Genomic DNA, 20707 nt, shown 5'->3' with positions numbered 1-20707 from the left:
GAGCTGACCATGACCGCCTCCTTATTAAACCTGATATAATAATATAATTTCCAGAGTAGACCAACTGCAGGACAAATTTAGGCCTTTCCTCAGGGGAACTGTGCAAGGTCACAGGGTGGGAGAAGCTTCCAAGGAATCACTTCTCTTGTCAAAGGCAATGAAAATGAGCCACGCTATCATCACAGCCTTATTAGCCCTTTCATGTTCTGTTATTCATATGGTTTTCTTGGTTAACGCTCATCTGTAATTAGGATGTTCATCGGTTTAGCTGCCAGAGACCAGTTTAGATCAACAGAGGTCAATGTTAAATATGGTTTATTTAATTTTGGATCATTTGAGCGACAAGTGCATTCAAACTGTAGTGAAAGTGATTCTAGCTTAATAGTTTGTTATTTTTTGTATTAGATGACAGCATTTGGACTGCGCAGCTAACCCAAGATTAAAGAGAATAGGGCCTTGTTGTCTAAACTTTTACATTAATTTCATTAGTCAGTTTTGAAACCTGTCAACATGTGTTCACAGTAACTGGTGCGGTGTGGTGTAGGACATATTTTTGACCACTCCTGACTATAACTGCCTGAAAACTACTAGAAAATACAAAATGCTATGGTAAAAAGAGACATGCTGCTGTGTGATACTGTGATAGTGGTTATAAAAAAATAGGCTCATATCCAAAGTATAATAGCATTCTCCCTTAAGACTATTTTTTAGGCAAACATCTCGATATGACTGCTTTAAAGTTTGAAATGTGAAATATATCATCTTAACCTGGGATGTAGTTTCACACTATGGCTTTGAGATAAATAGATAAATGCTAAATTTCTCTCTGATATAGTAGTGGAAACAAGCAAAGAAATGGAAATTCTCAAGCAACCTAACTATCTATTTAGCTCTGATCTGATAAATACTTCCCAGATGTTTGGTCTGTAAAAAAGAATGGAAAAATACCTGTTACACGTGTCCATGATGTCTTCAGATAGGCTACCTTGTTTAATCCGGCCAACCTATAACCCAGAAATATTATGGTTACATCATATCAGACATATCAGAAAAAGCAGGGGGGGGAACACTCAGAGCAAACAAACAGGAACCTGCAAACTATGAATATTTGATTTTTAACATAAATTAAAATATTATTATATTATTATTGCTGATAGATAGATAGATAGATAGATAGATAGATAGATAGATAGATAGATAGATAGATAGATAGATAGATAGATAGATAGATAGATAGATAGATGTGAAGCAACAGTGCTTCCCTCTATCGACAACATTGAAAAGACCACGTGACCTGTGTTTACATCCTCTCCTCAGCTGTTTCTTTCTTCGTCCGCTTCGACACAGCAGCAGCTCGTCCTTTAACTTAGTCGCTCTCGGCAAACCGACCAGACCAGCAGCTGGTTAGCTCCGTTAACTAGTCCTCCGGGCTGCCCACGTCTCTGGGTGACTGTCAGTGACCGTCGCAGTGCACACACAGACAGACAGCGCGGAGTTGAGTTAATGCGCCACAGCGTCTGACTGTGAGTGAGTGAGTGAGTACCTTTAATTTCTCCTCCGCTAACTGCAGCTTGTGTGCGGGTCCGGGAGCCAGAGCCGCCGTCGTGGCTGCGTGGTGGTAGTTGAGTTAGTTTAGTGTTAATGTGACAGGACAAAGTGTGCGTGTTGTGTGTTGGCTGTCTGTGCATAAGCAGCACGAAGAGACGGGCTTACCTAACCTGCTTTGTCTCTTGTTTTGATGATGGCGCACTCGGGCCCACTACAGCTAGCGTTAGCCGGGTTAACTTTAGCTCCGATGAGCCCGACAACAACAACAACAACAGCAGCAGCAGCAGCAGCAGCAGCAGCAGCACGGCTCCTAGTGTTTATCGCCTGATTATAATTTACGTTTGCAAAATTCAGACTTTTAAAAAAATTATATAAACACACCGTGTCCCTCATTTTAATGCGTGTGTGTTATGCAGGCTGTTCAAACAGAGACTTAAGTTACATCAGGCGGAAGAGGCAGCGAGAAATGAACGCTGTCCTTTCTCGTGGTTGTTTTTGTTTTGGTGGGACTGGCTCATAAAAGCTGCAGCGGTGATATTGAGCCTCTTCTTCTTCTTCTTCTCCTCCACAAACCGGTTTAGCCAGTCGCTGCTAAAAGATTGAGGTTAATCGCACTGCAGAGAGAGCAAGCTCTGGACGGCAACTGCGTTTTTGGTGGAGAACAAAAGCTGCATGAATACACAAACCCACACACGTATACACACAGACACACATACACAAACAGCCTCTTCTCAGTGTTTGTCATGTGTTGTATTGAGTTGCTTGACTGTGTGTTTCTCGCAGATGTGCACGGTCGGGATTAAGGAGCAGCCGTGATTATTAACGCTTGACAACGTTTCATGAAAAACACTGTTGTTGTTTTGCTCCGTCGTCACACGCAGTGCGAGGAAAGTGTCCCGGCCTCTGATTGGCTGACAGGCTGCCGTCTGTGTGGCAACTGCAGCACGTGACCAGGTAGGCAGTTGATTGGCTTCATCAGGTGTCAGTTGTGGGGAATCAAGAAACATCTGTGAGTGATCAGAAAATTAGAAACACCTGTGTGATGGGAAGAAACACTGTTTCTGAAGGTGTTCCTAATGTTTTGGTACAGTCGGGTTGCTCACATGGCATCTAATGAAATCAAAATCATCTGTTTGATCTTGTGAAATTATTAAGCTCTTGTCACTAATGAATAATATAGCCTATATTAAAAAAACACAACTCATAAGTTTTGATCTGTGAGCATTACCTGTTGTGCTGAAAGCAAGAAACACCACAGTTTTAAGTGACAGCTACTAATATGATTAACATCAGCATTAATTAATATAGCCTAACTGACATAACTGAAAATAAGGCACTACCTTTTACAGCACATGTATCTAGGCTACTTGACCCAACTAATAGAGGTTTAATTTTCAACTGTAAGGTGAGTGAACTCAAACTATTGGTTTGACATACATGAAAAGTTTGACTGACTCTGCTGGAGCAAAAGTGACAGTCCGTTGTTTTTTTTTAATAACATATGCTTTAAAGCAGAGGAGCTGTTAACAGAATAACAAGCTCTTGGTTTCTTCATTAGCCTACACAACATAGATGCTGTTGCAACTAATGTTTACCACCAGATGATTAATTTCGATTAATTTTGTGTTTGGTCTCTAAATTCTTTCAAAATCCAAATTGATAGTCCAAAACCCAATAATGCTCAGTTTACTGTCATAGAGGACAGAACAAGGGAAAAGCTAAAATCATTTCTGAACATGCTTTCTGAAAATACCCAAAAATCTACCAGTTATTTTTGCAAATGATACTTAATTATAATGTCAGACAATAATAGAAAATATCACTTATAATTTCACAGTTCCCAGGATGGTGTTTTGTATTATTATACAGAAAATATTCACATTAAGGACTCTGAAACCAATTATGTTTTTGTTAAAAAAGAAGGCATTTTAATGATTAGGTAATTATGAGTTGTTAATAATTTATTTTCAGTAGATCAGGTAATAAAAAAAACCCAGTTTCAGCCCTAGTTGCACAAACATCTCTGTGACCCAACTTGAGAGCAGTTAGTCTGTTTCCTTGCTGGCAGCACTGTGACATTCTCATCACACATCAGATAAGATAAAAGATGGATAAACTATTTACAGTTTCCAAGTGATCCTCGGAGGCGGCGTGACTGTGTAGAAAATCAATGGCGTGATACAAACTCTTAGTTTTATCCAGATGACGCAATCTAACGGTAAAACGTCATTGCTTGAGTTTCAAATGTTTTAATTTGAGCCAAAATTATAATCATAATCCAAACCTGTACGATGCCTCCTTGGATACACAGAGACAGCAGGAGTAAAACTAAGAGAACCCAGAGGAGCATAAGAGACGCAGAGAACTGCAGAAGTGGGGCCTGTTGTTGTTGTCAGCCTGGCACAACACAGGCCTTAACTGTCGCATCTCTCGGCTGTTTCTGGCTAATTAACACAGGGTCTGGTGGTCACATTTGCATAAATAAAGAGTGATGCAGATACAGTTGTAATTAAGTCTGAAGGCACCACAAGATCATTACCACTAGCTTGAGGATGGAGTCAGATAGAAAGCCTTATTGTCGCCTAAATCAGGAGGGTTTATCTCCCGCTGAGCATGAAAAAGTTTAGATATTCAGCTCTTTCCTACGTTCTCATCTAAGGAAGATGTTAAAATAAGGTTCATTATGCTGAACAACTCAATATAGTTTCCTTTACTGATGAAATACTTTCAATAACATGCTCCAAAACTGTTTAACTGCAAAGGGAGACACACTCATTAACGTGGCAAATATATTTTTAACAGAAATGAATCTTGTGAACACATTATACAGACAAAAAAAAAAATTATAACAAAGTAAATGGCTGAATTGACAAAGTAGAGATGTAAATGGAGGTTATGCGTGAGCCTCATGTTTATTTATCATGACATGCTTTCTTCTGTTGTGTCAGAAGATACAGACATGCTTGTTACCTTAACCTTTAATACAGAAGCAGGAAAATGGGCCCAAGGTCATGGGGTCAAAACAATTACATTTTTTTTTTTCCCCCTTTTTGACCGTATTAAGTGGCTGCAGTGGCTAAGAGTATGTAATGAGAGATGAAGTGTAGTAAGAGTTTGCCTTGATGAGGTCAGTAGGTCAACAAAATACAGACAGATTACTCCTTTGAGGGGCATGAATATATGCAGAAAATAGTATAGTATAGTCTTCCACCTTTAAGTAAAATCAAAAAAAAAATTTCATATATTTTATGCTTTAGGAAAGACGAGGCGGATGAGACTTCATCAACCAGATGAGGCAATCATCAAATTCATTAGCACTAATAGACCAACTGACTGACTAACATTGCTACACATACAGTAGTACCATTACCGTGGCTATAAATTAGCATGAGCTTCACAAAGGTAATATTTATTACAGGATGGTTGTGTTGAAATGAATTACAGTCTACAGGTGCTTCATCATTTTCATTCCACTCAGTCTGGAGAGGAATGCGGCGCACTACCTTTTAGTCACAGTCTTTGCACACAGAAATATTCTGGCATACATGACTTCAATAACATATTCCTCTCAGGTAACATGAGCTCCTCTATGAAATTTGCATTTGTAGAACAAACTGGGTTTGCACATGTTGAATTAATAATACATTTGGTTTCACTGACACATTTGTCGCAGAATTTGTTTTTGTACAGCCAGATCTAATTAATTAAACCTTTTCAAGTTTTTCTGTCTGCTTTTAGATAGTATGGGAGGCCGGTGGGTTGTGTTTATAGAGAGATGTTGTTTCTTATACCAGTGAGACACTGGAAGTCAAGTTGGCAGAAAGGATTATGTGTTTAAAAAGTTTATTAGATGCCAAAATGGTTTGTTTAACTCACAGACAGGGTTTTACAACACTGGGAGGTTAGTACTGCAGTAGTTCTGTCATCGCCTGTCCCAACTATCTCTTCAGCAGAAAAGCCACATACATTTTTTTTTGGTGCCACACACTGCAGTGGCGTTTTGGATGGACCTCCCCTGTAGGCCCCCTCAGTTCCCCAATTTTAAATTTATGAGCGGAGCTATGTTTTTTCCTCGCAGAGTGAATGTCAGTGCAAATTCGGCCTCATCCTTCAATGTGAACTTTACATGCTCACATGTTCTGCCGCTATAAAAATGTGGCAAAACATTCACACACAGCCTCCAAGAAATATACATTAGGCAAGATTTGTATGCAAGTTAGAATTAAAAGATAAGAACATTATTAATCACAAGTGACCACTATATTAAGTACTTTAGGTGTCCTAAAGTCTACCTTTGCGAGGTTTATTGCTCATGTTGCTAGAATGTGCCGCATGAACTATGTATGTGTTCATCACTAAGTAAAAGCTACTGTTGTTTGGCAGAATAATAGAAACACACCGGAAAGTGATGAAGTCCAGAACGAACAACAAGAATTTAATTAAAACCTCTGTGACAGTGTCGATAAAAACAGAATAGTGTACCTAGACTTCATTGCAGAGCACTTGTATTGGATTATATTATAAACTATGCAGGTATAAGTGGCCACTGAGTGTTTATATCTCACAGACAGTTATTGTTGCTTGAAACAAGTCAGTGATTACGAATGCCTAAATCTGCCAGAGCAGCATCACAAATTAATCCTGTATCCCCTCGATAGCAAAAATGAAGTATGTGACTGTGAAGAGTTGAGTTTTTTTCACACGTGATTATTTTCTACTAATACACGTTATATTGGAAAAATGCTTTTGCCACATAGGTATGAGTATAATTTCCACCCTGCTAGCAGCGCTACAAATTGTCTGATAAAATGTGCAGAGTAAATGCAGCTAGCCGTGATGATTATCACTTTACCACACTGTGTATGTGTACACGTCTTGGGTGTGCTGCCTAGACAGGCCTTCGGTATTTAGTTACAGCACCAGAGTTGTTCTCGTGTTGCTGGAGGATCTGTCTCTAGTTTCGTCATCCTGCTCGGTTTAGTCAGGTGGCTGTAAACGGGTCACGGTAGCCCGTCATGAGATGAAATGGCATCCACGCACTTTCCATACTCCCCGGGGGTCACCCCAGGACTTCCTGTGTGTGTGTGTTTACCAGTGGATTCCTGTTTACAAAGAGACCAATTCTTCCAGTTTGAGACTAGCTTCACTGCTGCACCACATGCTATTACCTATCCGGCCTTTCTTGATTTGTCTTAAAGGACTGGATGAATAATGACCTGTTTCAAGACTGGGTTATCACTGCTAAGACTGCATGGCAGTTCCCGAAAGCAATTTGACTATAGAATACCTCTGCTGACCCATTTTCCTGGATTTTCTTTCAACTGCAGGCGATTCAAAGGACTATGCATTACAGAGAGGACGAGGGGAAAAACTGGGATAAAAAATACACTGCTGTACAATCAGCGATGGTGAGCGAATCAATGGCTCTTTTTGCCTGCGAGAAACAGCCAATGGAAAATTACCTTACCAGGCCTCCCACTACAAAGTCACCTCTGAATTTAATCTTTATTAGCTGAGTCAGATGTGGAGATGCTGAGGAGGCAGAGAGCGATTTCAAGACTTGTCTCCCTCAGCTTCAGTATACCCATTCACCCTTTGGCAGTGTGGGATATTATTGTTATCAGAGTATTTATAAAACGTTTAAATACCTCTTAAGTGTCACAATGTGGTGCTTTTATAAAGAAGTATTACACAGTAAAGCTAGTAGCTCATATTTTTTATCTAAGTAACTGTCAAAGATCCAGGGATAAGGGCATATTTTTTTCAAAAACACATCCCAGAGCTTTCCTTTTTGGTTTGTGACCTCTTAAAAGGAAACTATCTTTCTTTTTTTGTGACCCCTCATTACAGGTTATGGCCTCAGTGTAGCAATTAGATGTGAGACCAAAAAGTCGTTTTACCTTCTCAGATTGTTTCACGTGTGGTGTGCAGAAAGTATTTACTGCTTTTACAAGAGAAAAAAGGCAAGTTGGCATTTAAAAGACATGTATGTTATGAGATGGCTAGAGTTGCTAAGACAGATGCAATAGATCCCACCCTCTCAAAGGTTATAATGTTCTTTAGAGGAAACACTGCAGTGCACTGCAACACTAAACTTTAGTGTTGCCTCAGAAAACAGGACTCCACACGGGCCTTTTTTCTAGTTAATACGCTGGTTCTTGTATCGACATGAAAGCTTCATCAGGACGTGATTAGAATGAGTTTAATGTTCTGTGAGAGGAGTTTCCTATCAGAAACTCATTATGTCAGTGAGGAAAGACTAAATAGTAGAGACAGCTCTTGGTGAGATGATGTGGAGTTAAGTGTCACCAGGAAAAAAAACCTACAGCTTTGGAAATGATCAGAAAGTCTTGGTTTCAACAAACAAAATGATAGTAGGCTACGAGTTATTGCCCCACTGTTGTGTTACACTGCTCTAATTTTAGCCAGGTGTACCCAATGAACTGTAGTAGTGTAGGCCCTATGCCCTAGATGCTCCTTTTTTATATTTCCAGGTGAATGAGATTTAAATAAGTGATTGTGCGGTTAATCTATGAGTAGCTCTTTCTTATCCCCATTACACCAGATGGCGCATAGGGCAGCAACAAAGTCCCTCCAATCTATGAGTAGAAGCAACGTATAATAATATTGTTGGTAATTCCCTGTCTGGTTGTTTCATCCAACTGTTTCTCTCTAGATTTTCCATCAACTTAAACATGTCACAACAACACAATGTGTATTAATACTGTAAAACAAAACTCTGTGTGCTATGATAGATGATTTCATCCATATTTCAGTCCTCACCCCTGATGTCAGCTTTATATTACACAACCCCACCCTCACCCTGTGGACAGCAGACTCCACTGACGTAAAAACTGAGACACTTAGGCCGACAGTGTCAGCTTTACACCGGGATTTGGTTGTGACAGTGTCTGAGGCAGTCGGTGAATTCAGTCTATTAATAAAATATTAGAACTGCAGGTATTTCTTATTTATTGTTATAGTCAGAATAATTATCATTCACCTGCCTTTTAAAATTGTTTACACTTAAATGTCAGGAAAGCTCAGGCAGCTCCACACCTTAACGTTGCTTGTTTTGTCCGGACAACAGTGTAGAAACTAACTCCTGACTTGAAACAATAAATACAATGCTAACAAAAAGCAGATAAATTATCTTGTAGGTTCTCAAAGCATTACATATGCAGCACGTTACACTCATTTGTTAGAACTGGAGATAATGTGACACATAAAAATGATTCATACTTCTACTACTACTACTTTGTTAATGTGATGAATGGAGCTTTTTCATGGCCGATATATTGACACGTCACTGCAGGAGGATCACAGGTGTAACTAATTATATTAACGGCCCAGTGTGTAATACTGGAGTCCTGGAACTCACATAATCTACATACAGTGCAGATATAATGAGAGATTTCAAGTGCACCTGTGCTTCTCCTCGTGTCACACAACACAATTTATGCTGATAGAAAAAAAAAAAGAAGAAAATGATGTGCTGCCTTATTAAGGCCACAAACAATGTTATTTAAATTCATTGATGTTGTATTATTGGGCTGTTTTCAAACATACCAGTTTGATGAATACATCAACATTTTCATAAATAAAGAGAAGTGATTTCGTTTGGCACATTGCTAATGCATTTCAAAACATCAACTTAATCCTGAGGGGAACTAATTAGGAAAAGAAAACTGTAGCATAATATGTCATTGATTCTTTAATCTGTTTCGCTCACAGATGTTAATTTTTCATCTAAAGTCGGTCCCACTTGTGGGGCATTATTAATAAATCTTTCTTTATATCAGCATCTTAAATCTGCACTCTACTCGCAGAGACATATTCTTTAGTAAGTGTAACACCTTAACATGTTGATTTGATTTTTCTCAGGTCATTTGCTACTTGGACATGTCTGTCGTCTGAAGTGACGCTTGAGGAGTCACAGCGGCCGGATCCTTCAGCCAGCCATTCATCTTCATGCCACTGTGAGGAGGGACCGCTCGTCCTGAGTCCGACTTCGCCCCCTTGTGTTGTGTCTCTTCTCTTTTCACCATGGGGGGAGCCGTGAGTGCTGGGGAGGACAACGACGACCTCATTGATAATCTGAAAGAAGCTCAGTATATTCGCACAGAAAAAGTTGAACAGGCTTTTCGGGCCATAGACCGCGGTGACTACTACCTGGACGGCTACCGGGACAGTGCTTACAAAGACTTGGCGTGGAAGCATGGCAACATACACCTGTCTGCTCCATGCATATACTCTGAGGTGATGGAGGCCCTCAAACTGCAGCCAGGACTTTCTTTCCTCAATCTGGGCAGTGGAACTGGCTACCTGAGCACAATGGTTGGCCTTATCATTGGTAAGCCTTTCTCCACAACTGCTTCTTTTTCCAGATGTGGGAGATGTTCTCAAATGTTGTATAAACTAATCTACCTACCTTACTAATTTACCAATTTAAAAAAACAAAACAATTATCAGTTATTTACTTGATTCATAAACTAGTCATGTGTTCCATCAAATTTCAAAAGAAATAGTATAATTTTCCTATCACAACTTCCTGAAACCAAAGGGGCCACCTACAAATAGCAACAGTGCAAAACCTCAAAATATTATGTTTACTATTACATAAAAGATACAACAGCAGTAAATCAGATCATGTTATTTGCATTTCACTAGAAAAATGACTGATGAAGTTGCCACGTAATTATCTGTCTGTCAATCAAGCAAGTAATTATTCTGCTCCACATCATATCATAATAGGTAGTAGGTAATGCTGTTTTATGATATATGATACACAACTTCTTTTTTCCCAAAGGACCATTTGGTGTGAACCATGGAGTTGAGCTCCATAAGGACGTGGTTGAATATGCCAGAGAGAAGCTGGATGATTTCATAAAGAATAGCGACAGCTTTGATAAGTGAGTACATGCTTTGGGGAATACGCTCTCTCTAGACTTAGATGAAAATGTAGAAGTAAAGGTGAGACGACTGGAACCAGAAGAGTGAACACATTCATTTCTTGTTAAAGGATTAGACATGTTACCAATCACATCTGAGTCAAGAGTCAGATGAGAAAGTAGATTTCTTCCTCACATTTGACCATTAAATGTAAGTCTACTGCCAGCAGCGATTTAGCGTAGCTTACAGGTTTCCAACTTGGACTTTTACACGTTTGTACAGATTAAACAGGCAAGACATATCTTGTTAATTATTGAGCTTTCTAAGTGCTGGTTAGCAGATATTTTTAAAAATCTTCAGACAGAGATAGGGCCACTGGAGTTTGTTTGTATGTAGCTTATTTTTAAATGTTTGTTTTGCTTTTTGTAAAGTTCTGCAGTTTTTCAGTGGAGCCCTTGCTTCACTGCAAGCATGAATTAAATAAAATCAATCAATCAATCAATCAATCAATCAATCAATCAATCAATCAATCATCATCTTTTTCAACCAGAAGTGGAAGAATTCAAACCCCAGCACTACTAACAGTTTGCCAGTTTTGCTGCTTTGCACTTCAAGTTTTGCAAAGTAGATGCATTGAAATATCTCCAATTCAACTCAATGTTTTTTGCATGATTCTGTCACAGTTACAAACATGATGATGAGCCCGAAAGAAAGAAAAATGTGTTTTCCGTGGTTGTTCACCGTCTTTTATTCACTTTACGTGTTATTATTTTTTCACAGGTTTGAGTTCTGTGAACCAATCTTTGTGGTGGGGAATTGCCTTGAAATCTCAACAGACAGTCATCAATACGACCGCATTTATTGTGGCGCCGGGGTGCAGAAGGACCATGAAAATTACATGAAAGTACTGCTCAAAATTGGAGGCATTCTGGTGATGCCTATAGAGGATCAGGTAAGTGGAAAGCCACCAGAATGATGCAGAATCAACACGCCCTGATTGCTGTTCAAAATGCTAACACATGAGGGAAAACAAGGTAAAATAGCTTTGACCTACAAGGCTGGTTATGCAACTTTCACATGCATTATTGAGCCACAACTGCCCCTGGATTTGAGCAGCTGGGTAAGGAGCAGAGGAAGGGCTATATAAGTACATATTTTATTTAAAATTGTGAATTCGTGGTGAGTGTGGACAGAGTGTGGGCCATGTAAGAGGGCATTCAAGATATTTTGGGATGCTGGTGGAAGAAATAGTTGACAGGAACCTTTCCCCGCTAGGGGGGGTAAAGCTTTTGACTGAGGCATGGTCAGGGGTTACGGGCAATCTAAGATATTTAAAGGAAGAAAGAAAGAAGCTGAATTAAAGCAAAGCCTGGATTAGAGTAGAAATTGTAACCAAAGGTTTTGATGTTTACCAAAGGCCCGAATCCACTGGAGTACAATGTACTTAAAAATATCAATCAGATGATATACTGCGTTTTTCAAGAAAGTGAACGGCACTAATAAGAACAAAAACAGCCTGCACACTTATGAGTCATGGTGGCGAATGTAATTAAATATCATTTTGATCATGGATCTTGGTAAAATCTAAAGAGTGCTTACAGCCCATATCCACAGACATGTAGACAGCCCATGTCTACACTAATGCAAATGATTCTCGAAACACATCATGTTCCCTTTGTTGTGGGCTTTCATCAGCACCCAGCTGACGTTCTCCACTTCCATCTCCACCAGAGCCTTTTTGAAATGACTCTCCAGAGTCGACCAAAATGAAACATTACATTGTGGTTTGGGGAGAGAACAGATGCTTTTGAAAATGTTAACGCACCGTGTCATTGATTATCTTCAAAGTCAGAGGCTAATGTGTGGAGGCAACAATAAGAAACAAGCTTTGAAATGTGTAAACTCTCCCTGTTTGCACTCATGTTATATGTCCATATGACAAATCGCATGACACACACGTCATTGTTACCATACTGCCGCTGTACGTTTATGCTGGCACACGTCTTTAGAAACATAAACAGGAGAGGAGCACCTTGCATCTGCTCAGGAGCTACTGTTAGCCTTAGCCAGCATGTCGCTTTCAATACAGTACAATTGTACATTTGCCTGGTTTAAGCAGGAAAATGTGAACACCTATATTGAGGCTATATTGAGACAAAAAAAAGAGTAATTGCATAGAGATGGTGGGTGTTTTAGTGCTGAATGAAGAGCTCCCCTGGGTGTGCAGTACATTAAAGATGGCTGTGAATGGACGAACCTCACTTTAAGACAGTATCAGCTGGTACAAATGGCTCTGTAAGTGTGTCACTTCAGGGCTTGAGTTTCGATGATGTGTCAGTGAGGGATTAACAATATGACAAAAGCCTGCATACTGAAACTGCAACAATTAGTTAATTGACAAATTAATTGCTAAAGTTATTCGATAACTGATTAATCACTGCCATCAGAGACATTTCTGAACTGCTCATAACATTGAAGCTGCTCCATTAATATCTCCTGTAGTAAAAAAGCCAGTGCTGCAAATTAATCATCTGAATATAAGAGAATGAGTCACATAGCACATCACAAAACATAAAACACACACAAGAGGATAGAAATGGAAACTTCAGAGTCTCACCCTTTTGGATGAACATAAACTTTCAAATCTGGACCTTTTTAAAGAGATGTCTGTGATTGTTTCTGATGCTGTGTGTGGGCGTTTGTGTTTTGTCAGGTGTCTTATCATGTTTTTTATTTCCTCTTGAAAGAGAGATGTTAATCTCTGTGAGAGAACAGATGAAACTTTGTGTGGTTTTTGCAGTAGTGGAACAAAGTACTTTGATTTGTCAGGTAAAAACTGCTACTTCTGTCTGTATATATTCTTCTCATTAACACATTTTCAATAGATTTTTTTCCCATGAATTACCCTATCTTATAATATAAATTTCCATTTGTTCACATACAGAGCAAGTGCAAAGACGAAGTGAATGTTTGATGTACCTATTTGATGTGATGGAATATATACAGATATAAAGAAGGGTACATTTTTTCTCCAGGGGCATGTTTTACATTTCTCAATGTGCATAGATCTGCCCAACATTATGAGTATGAAGTAACATTCTTAGGTGTGTGAGTGTTATTTAATGAGCAAATACAGTTTTAACTGCTGCTATAGTTTTGTTGTTTATTATTGACACCTTTAGTGATCAACATTGAGAATCATTAGTATGCAGGTGACATACTGAAGGTACATACATATACCATTTTGATCTCTACAGGTGTCAACAATAGACAAAAAAACACACAGCAGCAATTATTTCTGTGTAAAAACAATATGTATTGAAAGTATAGACAAAGCACGCACATCCCAAAAACTGACGCTGGGTGCTGGACAAAAAAAGGTCAATGATGAAAAAGAGAAAAATCCGCACACCAGCAAAAAGCTCCAGAGCAATAAATAATTTATTATCACCCAAAGGGAGTTAAATTAAAAACAATATTTACTCATTAAATAACATTCACACACCTTAATATGTTACCTTGCTGAGCTATAGTGGTTGAGCTTAGCCCTTGTTCCCTTGGGTTAAACAGTATTTCATATTTTAGAAGTGCTCAGTGTTGAGTTGAGGTTTTGTCTCTTTATGCAGCTGACCCAGATAACCCGGACTGGTCAGTGCACATGGGAGAGCAAAAACATCTTGGCGGTGTCCTTTGCCCCCTTGGTCCAGCAGAGCAGAGCTGATGGAGAGAAGCCTGATGCTGTCCAGCTGCGTAAGTTACCCAGCCTCAACCAAGCATCGTCGAAAAGAGAAAAAAACTCTTTCAATCATTTTGCTTTATCCGCCTTAACTGCACTGTAAAGCAGGAAATCTTTTAAAGTGAAGCAGTCCATTCAAGGTGATGTGACGAGATGATTCCTAAAGCAATATCTGCTTTGACTATATGAAGTTTGGCCTGCAGCTGCTTCATAAAGCCAGTTATTTCCTTTCTATGATATATTGAGACACACTTTTCTCTTTGACAGCCTCACTTGTTTATGCTGACCTAGTTGAAGGACTGGTGCAGTTGTATGGATTATTCCTTTTATTTTATTTATTTTTTGTGGTGCATTGCCCTGAAGGACTGTGTCATCTCTGTTTGTCCTCAGCCCCAGTGACTGTCCGCAGCCTTCAGGATCTGTCTCGGATCTACATACGTCGCACTCTCAGAAACCTGGCCAACGAGGACAGTCAGGGGAAGGGGACGGTGCAAAGAGTCCCCCAGAAGCGCAAACGCAGACGCTGCCGGCGGCGACGCATCAACACCTACGTTTTTGTAGGCAACCAGCTGATCCCCCAAATGGTGGAGAGCGAGGAGGAGGAGCACCCTGAAGAGGAACACAAGGAAGTGGAGGAGGAGGAGGAAAGAGACATTGGAGACATAGAAATCCTCAAGCAAGTGAACATGTTGAGAGAACAAATAATGGCTTTGCCGCTGCCTGAGTCTCTGAAAGCATATTTGCTGTATTACAGAGAGAAATGACTGATTCCCTCGATCATTATGGGTGAGGCTCCTGCTGAAATGCTTTTCTTCACCCTTTTCAGTACAAATGTAGCATTATTTCCATTGAATCTTGATGGCGAAACTGTAACGGAAAGAGACGTCATAGATAATATTGGATAATAATGTTATGATTGTCATGATTTGTTAGCTTTTGTTGACATTTTCTTTTGATTTGTATATCAAAAAAACAAAAACAAAAAACAATGTAAAAAAGTATTCAAAATGAAAGTAGTTTCCGAAACCCGTTTTGTGATTCAGATTTTATCAGAATATGTCAAAATTTCTGCAGAAGTGTGCAGATTAAAAATTGTATTAAAAAACAACAACAAAGTTCTTACTATATTTGTTAAAATATGATCATCATGCTAAGATGAAGACTTTTATTGCACCTTTTTTAGAAGCTTTAACTCCCAGTGTCTGGAGAATTAATGATGCTGAAAGCAGCAAAAGACACTGAAAGGCGAATAAGGCCACATCCTCCCATTTTGAGTTTAGAGACTAAGATGTTCTTGTATAATCATGACTGGCTCATTACTCTTCTGGATATTTGGTTTTAGGTCAACGTGTTTTTACCTTCCTATTTCAACAGAGCATTGAGAGACCAGAGTGGTTCATCATTTTTTCTACAGGGCCCCTTTTGATGTAACTTTTTCTACAGGGTGCTTGAGTTTTCTCACTTTGCATATGAGTAGCTGACATCCTACTTGATTAGATAAGGTGTTGTAGGCCCTCTCTTCTCCATGGTCTCCTTTCCATTGTCAATGAAAATAATACATTCATTTCCATAATCATATCAGAGGTTTGAAATAATGCTGAAACTGATGTCAGGTGTTTTCAGCTTTTTTTCTTTTTTTTTCTAGAGGGAGCTGCTAACGGGGAGATGTCATTGAGTACATGCATGAATTTACTGTATATGTCTTGGGTGTTCCTGACTTTGCTTCACATTTTACGATTGGTCACTGGAGGTGATGTCCCAAGTGATCAAGTTAGGAAATGTTTTGACAATAGGAAAAAAAAGGATTTAATGGCAATTAATCAATTAGATGGCCTTGAGACAAATCTCAAATTCTGTTTCTTTAATTTTTCTTTTCTTTTTTAAATCGACACCAATGCAAAATCAGAATCGCTGAGGATTTTGAAGCCTTTTCGTATCCTGGGCTGTAGAAGAGTCCAGCCCAACAAAGCACCTTAATCTGTAGTCCTCAAGCAGAGAAAAACTAAACTTTTGGAAAAAAAAAAAAAAAAAAAGGTGCCATTTTTGTGGCTTAGTTTGTACTGTGGACTGAACTTGCTGTAAATGTAAATCCTGTTAAATCAAAGTACAACTTGCTTGCAGAACGTCCCTGATAGTGATGGCTTTAAGTGCCAACGTACCCCATCACATTAGGATTTCTGTGAGTTTTTCTGGCACAGTACAGTAAATTGAACCCAAGCAATGTTATATTTCTACAAAAAAAAAAAAACATTCCACAGTGGCAATTTAAAAAAAAAAAAAAAAAAAAAAAAACGAAACAAAAAAGAAAACAGCACATCACTGATAGATGTCACACTTTTTCGTCATGCTTTACCATCACAGACTTTGAAAATTTCCTTCATCTTACTTTGAATGCATAATTTAGTATTCCAAAAGCTGAGTTGAATGTTGTTGATATAATTCTATACAATAAAAGTGATATATATGTATTGTTATCATATGATTCTGCATACAGTTTTATTTGCATTCGGTTTGTTGTAGCGCCCTCTTGCTGTACTGTATCTTGACACTGGGAACTCTGTAGATCAAAACTCCACTGCTGTCTGTTAAATAGATAAGATATATTAGTGCTATAGGTCTTCATTTTGTTCTGGTGTATTGAAAAAATATTTTGTTTGAAAACGGGCTGATTATTCTATTAGTAGTTTTTGTGTGTGAAGAGGTAACATTTATTTTCAGTAAGGTTTTTTTTCCTCTTTTTTTAACATTCATTCATCAGAAAGCTTTGCAACTAAGCAATAATGGAATTATTTCTCATCACATAATTACCAATAAAAACATAGTCCCATTTGATTTGCATAGTATCCATTAAAGTTCACATAACCAATTACAGGCATGAAACAGTTGATATACCATTATCTAAAATGTAATAGCTAATTAGAGAGGACATTAAGAATTGAAAGCAGGGGACCTACAACCTCGACTCTCAGGTCACGCCTTGCACCAAAGTTAATGGGACTGCTGTGATTTCATTTAATTCGACCACAGAAATGGCACCCGGTAAAGTCATAACCAGTTCTGCTCTGTGCTTAAGTTAAGTTAATTTGTTGAGAGCCAAAACTGTTCTGTTCCTTTTTTTTTATCGGGCTTAGGTTGATTTCTCATAGTGTGTGCAGTTCATTTGAAAATGTGTTGTTTCTCCGTAAATGTTTGGCACAAAAATAAAGGTCACAACCACATCATGCCTCTTCTAATCATTGTAACCGCTCATTTTTTTATGTCCCATTATGAGTTTGTTCATCGGTCAAGGAGTCAGATGAGTCTTTGTGACAAATGCCATGTGGAAACAGTAAAGGTGCCTATGTGATATCTACTGCCACCGTGACCTCAAATACTAGAGCAGAGTGAGGATTTACGAGACGAAAGTCCCATGATGGATTCAAACCTGGAACGCTATAAAACACCCTCATCAGTGCCAATTTCCTTTTTTATTTTTATGTTGGGTTAATTTGACTAATTTTCAGACGCTGCTTTTGCTGTCTCAGCAGATCCATAACTTTTAAAGTTAGGCTCATTCTGCATGATCAACAGATAAACTTCAATTACATCTCTTTGACATGGTGCAGTGTTAACATGCACAGATGACAACCAGAAACAAGTAGACGGGTTTTTATCCGCAATAAAACCCAAGGGTGTACGTGTTTCAGATCTATAATATCTCTTTAACATTCAGTTAACATACTGTCTCCCATTTTTCATTTCCTTTCAAGTAGCTTTTAAGATTCTTCAAATCATATTATTCCACAGTCTGAATGTACGATGTTGTATATTCTATGTTGTGTGAAATTGTGGTTCAAGATGCATTTTTGCATGTAAAATAAGGTTTCCTTGCATGAAAAATATTTTCACATGCTTGAATATGTCTGGGAAGCTACTGTTTCAGACCCTGGAATACCCTGAACTTAAAAGGATACTTCAGAGACTCAGTGCTGCATTTCCATAATCTCAGGGGACTGATGAAAGACAGATAAAAGAAGAATGGTGAAAACAGAAACAGCTGAGGCTGAGATATCCCAACTTCTAGACTCTAGTATGGGTCCAGCTCCAGAACGTCTGGATGCAGCGATTCCCAGTAAAGCGGATCAGCAGCATCTTTCATCAGCTGCAGGTTTCCAAGCCCACGCTACAATAAGTGAACCATGCTCAGGAACGTTTCTCAGACTTCACCACAGCCAAAGCAGCACCCTCCTCAAAATCACAAGTACTTACGATTGCTGCACTTAATCATGAATGGTCTGTGTTTCTGACATATTAGTCGTGTACTTTGTATTAATTGTACTGCACTTATAAACAATAAGTGCAATTTGACAGATACTTGACGTCACTTATGTCTAAGTGCACTTAGAAACCCTGAAGTTATTAGTTCACTGTGTGTTCAAGTTATTTTTTCTTTTTTAATTATGGACCTTTTCACCAAAAACACTTGTTTAATAAAATGTGCAAATATCATATCTGAAATAGTCACTGAGGAAACTGAAACCATAATATAAATATGCCTGTATAAAGCAGGCCAACAAATGCTGTGTCTCAAAATATAGTAGTAAAAGCACATACATGTATGAAGTTCCTGCTTACATGTCATTGAAGAAAAATAGTCAAACACCTTTATCAGTTTTCGTGCCAAGCGTTAGATGAAAATCAAATCCTAACTTATTTTCATTCTAATCACTTCTGTGCATTAATTGTGAATGAAACCACGGTTTTGGGTTGAGTTATCTTATCTAATATTATTTTATCTTAGAGTAAAGACAGGAAACAGCTAAGCTGAAACAGGAGACCACAATTGTGTTAATTAGTGATAGGCCCATTGTGAACGCAGCTAAGCTAACTGCTAGCTGTCAAATCATATTTACATGACTGATATAAGAGTAATTTAGGCTTTAAATGAGGTCAAGTGCAAAATAAGTTTCTCAAAATAGGATCATGAACACTAAGTAGAGAAATCTTACCACCCCTCTGAGAACACAAGAAGCAGAACATCCAGATGTTGTGAGAAATAAAAACCAGCCACGAGTGAAACATGTTATAAAAGGTCTTATTTATTAATTTATCACACAGCATATTTGTTAATAAAACATCTGCAAAAAATAAAATAAACCTCACTCTCTAGATCCTGTGTTATAAGGGTATATGCGACCAAGATAATTTTAAAGCACAAAAGCATCTCTCAGACTTTCTTTGCATAGACTGCACCACCATTAGTTTCCCTCAGACACTCACATCAGCTTAACAAGCCCGCACTGTACGAAGCACTTTACTGACCCCATTTAATTTACTATCCTCTAGAGTTTACTGAGCCATGGGCCTCTTGTGTTTGGATCCTACTTTGTAAATGGAAGGTAAGAGCATGACTAATTGCGCTAATTGACCTGAACTCTTTCTGAATATGATAGTTTAGCCGTCACTCTCTTGTATTTATAAACAGTTTAGTGAAGTTTAAAGGGGCATCTCAAACCTTTAGAGGCCATGATGCTACTTTTTTTTCTTTCTACTTTCCTCATGGTGTGTTTTTCTCATTTGTAAATGTAAAGTTTTCTTCTTATATTTACAAGCTGAAGTAAAAGAAAAAAGGAAAAAAATAATAATATTCCAAAAATACACCAATGCTGATTTTATTCTCCTAAATTGGTCCATAGAGTAAATAATGAAGAGAGTACAAGGTTATGCACTATCTACCTAGTCATCTCTGGTGCACATCAAATTAACAAATGCAGTAATCCCTACAAGTAATTGCTCGCCATAATTCATAATTCTTTGAGTTCATTTGAATGTCAGTGTTTATTTACATAATCAAGTTTTGATAGGGGAAAAACATTATGGAAGATGTTTCTAATCATGTTTAAAGGTTTTTTTTGTCAGATTATGGTTGTGTGGACGGTGACCCTGATTATCAAAGTCCATCGTTCCTTATCCATATCAGAGCTGCACTTTCACAAAGCCGTCCTATCCGGTTATCCGGGAAACAGCTATATCCTGACCTCAAACACGGGTGTACATCGAATACAGAGAAAAAGAAATGAGGTTACTGAGTATATTCGCACACATGCCTGTCTGAAACCATTCATTTCCTCCACTAATGCTCCAGCAAATTAATAAGTAATTAAATCCAATCAAAACAAAAGTGTTTCTGTGTTGCAAGATCAGACTGATGTTGCCATTTAGCTTTTAGCTGGCCTCGTCACACTCCAGTGGAAAAGAAATTTCACTGCTAATTGAATTATATACGCAGGCAAAAAGTTTTCACCTGGAGAACAAACAAAAATGAAATATATATCCATTGTCCAAGAAATATCCTCGCAAAGCTGCAGATGATGTGTTGTCTGATGTGGGAAAAAAGGGCAAAAATCTGTTTTTCTTAAACCCCATATCATCAGTAAAATGACATAGAAAAGCGGACTACCCTGGGAAAAGAACTCCATTTTTCGTTGTGTCGTGTCGATTATAAGGATGTCTGAGGATCAAGAGAAGGACAAATTCACTTAAAAACATTGT

The 20707-nt window shown here is 38.4% G+C and overlaps 1 protein-coding gene across 12 annotated transcripts; it reads left to right on the top strand.

The window, feature by feature from the left end:
* The first annotated feature begins 1024 nt into the window (after nucleotides 1-1024).
* pcmtd1 (protein-L-isoaspartate (D-aspartate) O-methyltransferase domain containing 1) lies at nucleotides 1025-16485 on the top strand. 12 transcript variants are annotated; one of them, XM_083991805.1, is made up of 7 exons: nucleotides 1025-1527; nucleotides 6876-6956; nucleotides 9433-9901; nucleotides 10358-10460; nucleotides 11221-11392; nucleotides 14067-14190; nucleotides 14567-16485. In XM_083991805.1, exons 3-7 carry the CDS (start codon nucleotides 9595-9597, stop codon nucleotides 14938-14940), a joined length of 1080 nt encoding a protein of 359 aa, XP_083847931.1. In that variant the 5' UTR covers nucleotides 1025-1527; nucleotides 6876-6956; nucleotides 9433-9594; the 3' UTR covers nucleotides 14941-16485. The 12 variants fall into 12 exon arrangements, with proteins under 12 accessions (XP_083847931.1, XP_083847932.1, XP_083847923.1 ...); XM_083991806.1 differs by having other exon boundaries at nucleotides 1025-1535; XM_083991801.1 differs by lacking the exon at nucleotides 6876-6956 and adding an exon at nucleotides 2332-2502 and having other exon boundaries at nucleotides 1026-1523.
* Nucleotides 16486-20707: the final 4222 nt, after the last annotated feature.

Source organism: Trachurus trachurus (genome assembly GCF_905171665.1).
Source record: "Trachurus trachurus genome assembly, chromosome: 17".
NCBI classification, from domain to species: Eukaryota; Metazoa; Chordata; class Actinopteri; order Carangiformes; family Carangidae; genus Trachurus; species Trachurus trachurus.
Note: the sequence above shows the minus strand (reverse complement) of the source record. Positions and strands in the feature narration are given on the sequence as shown.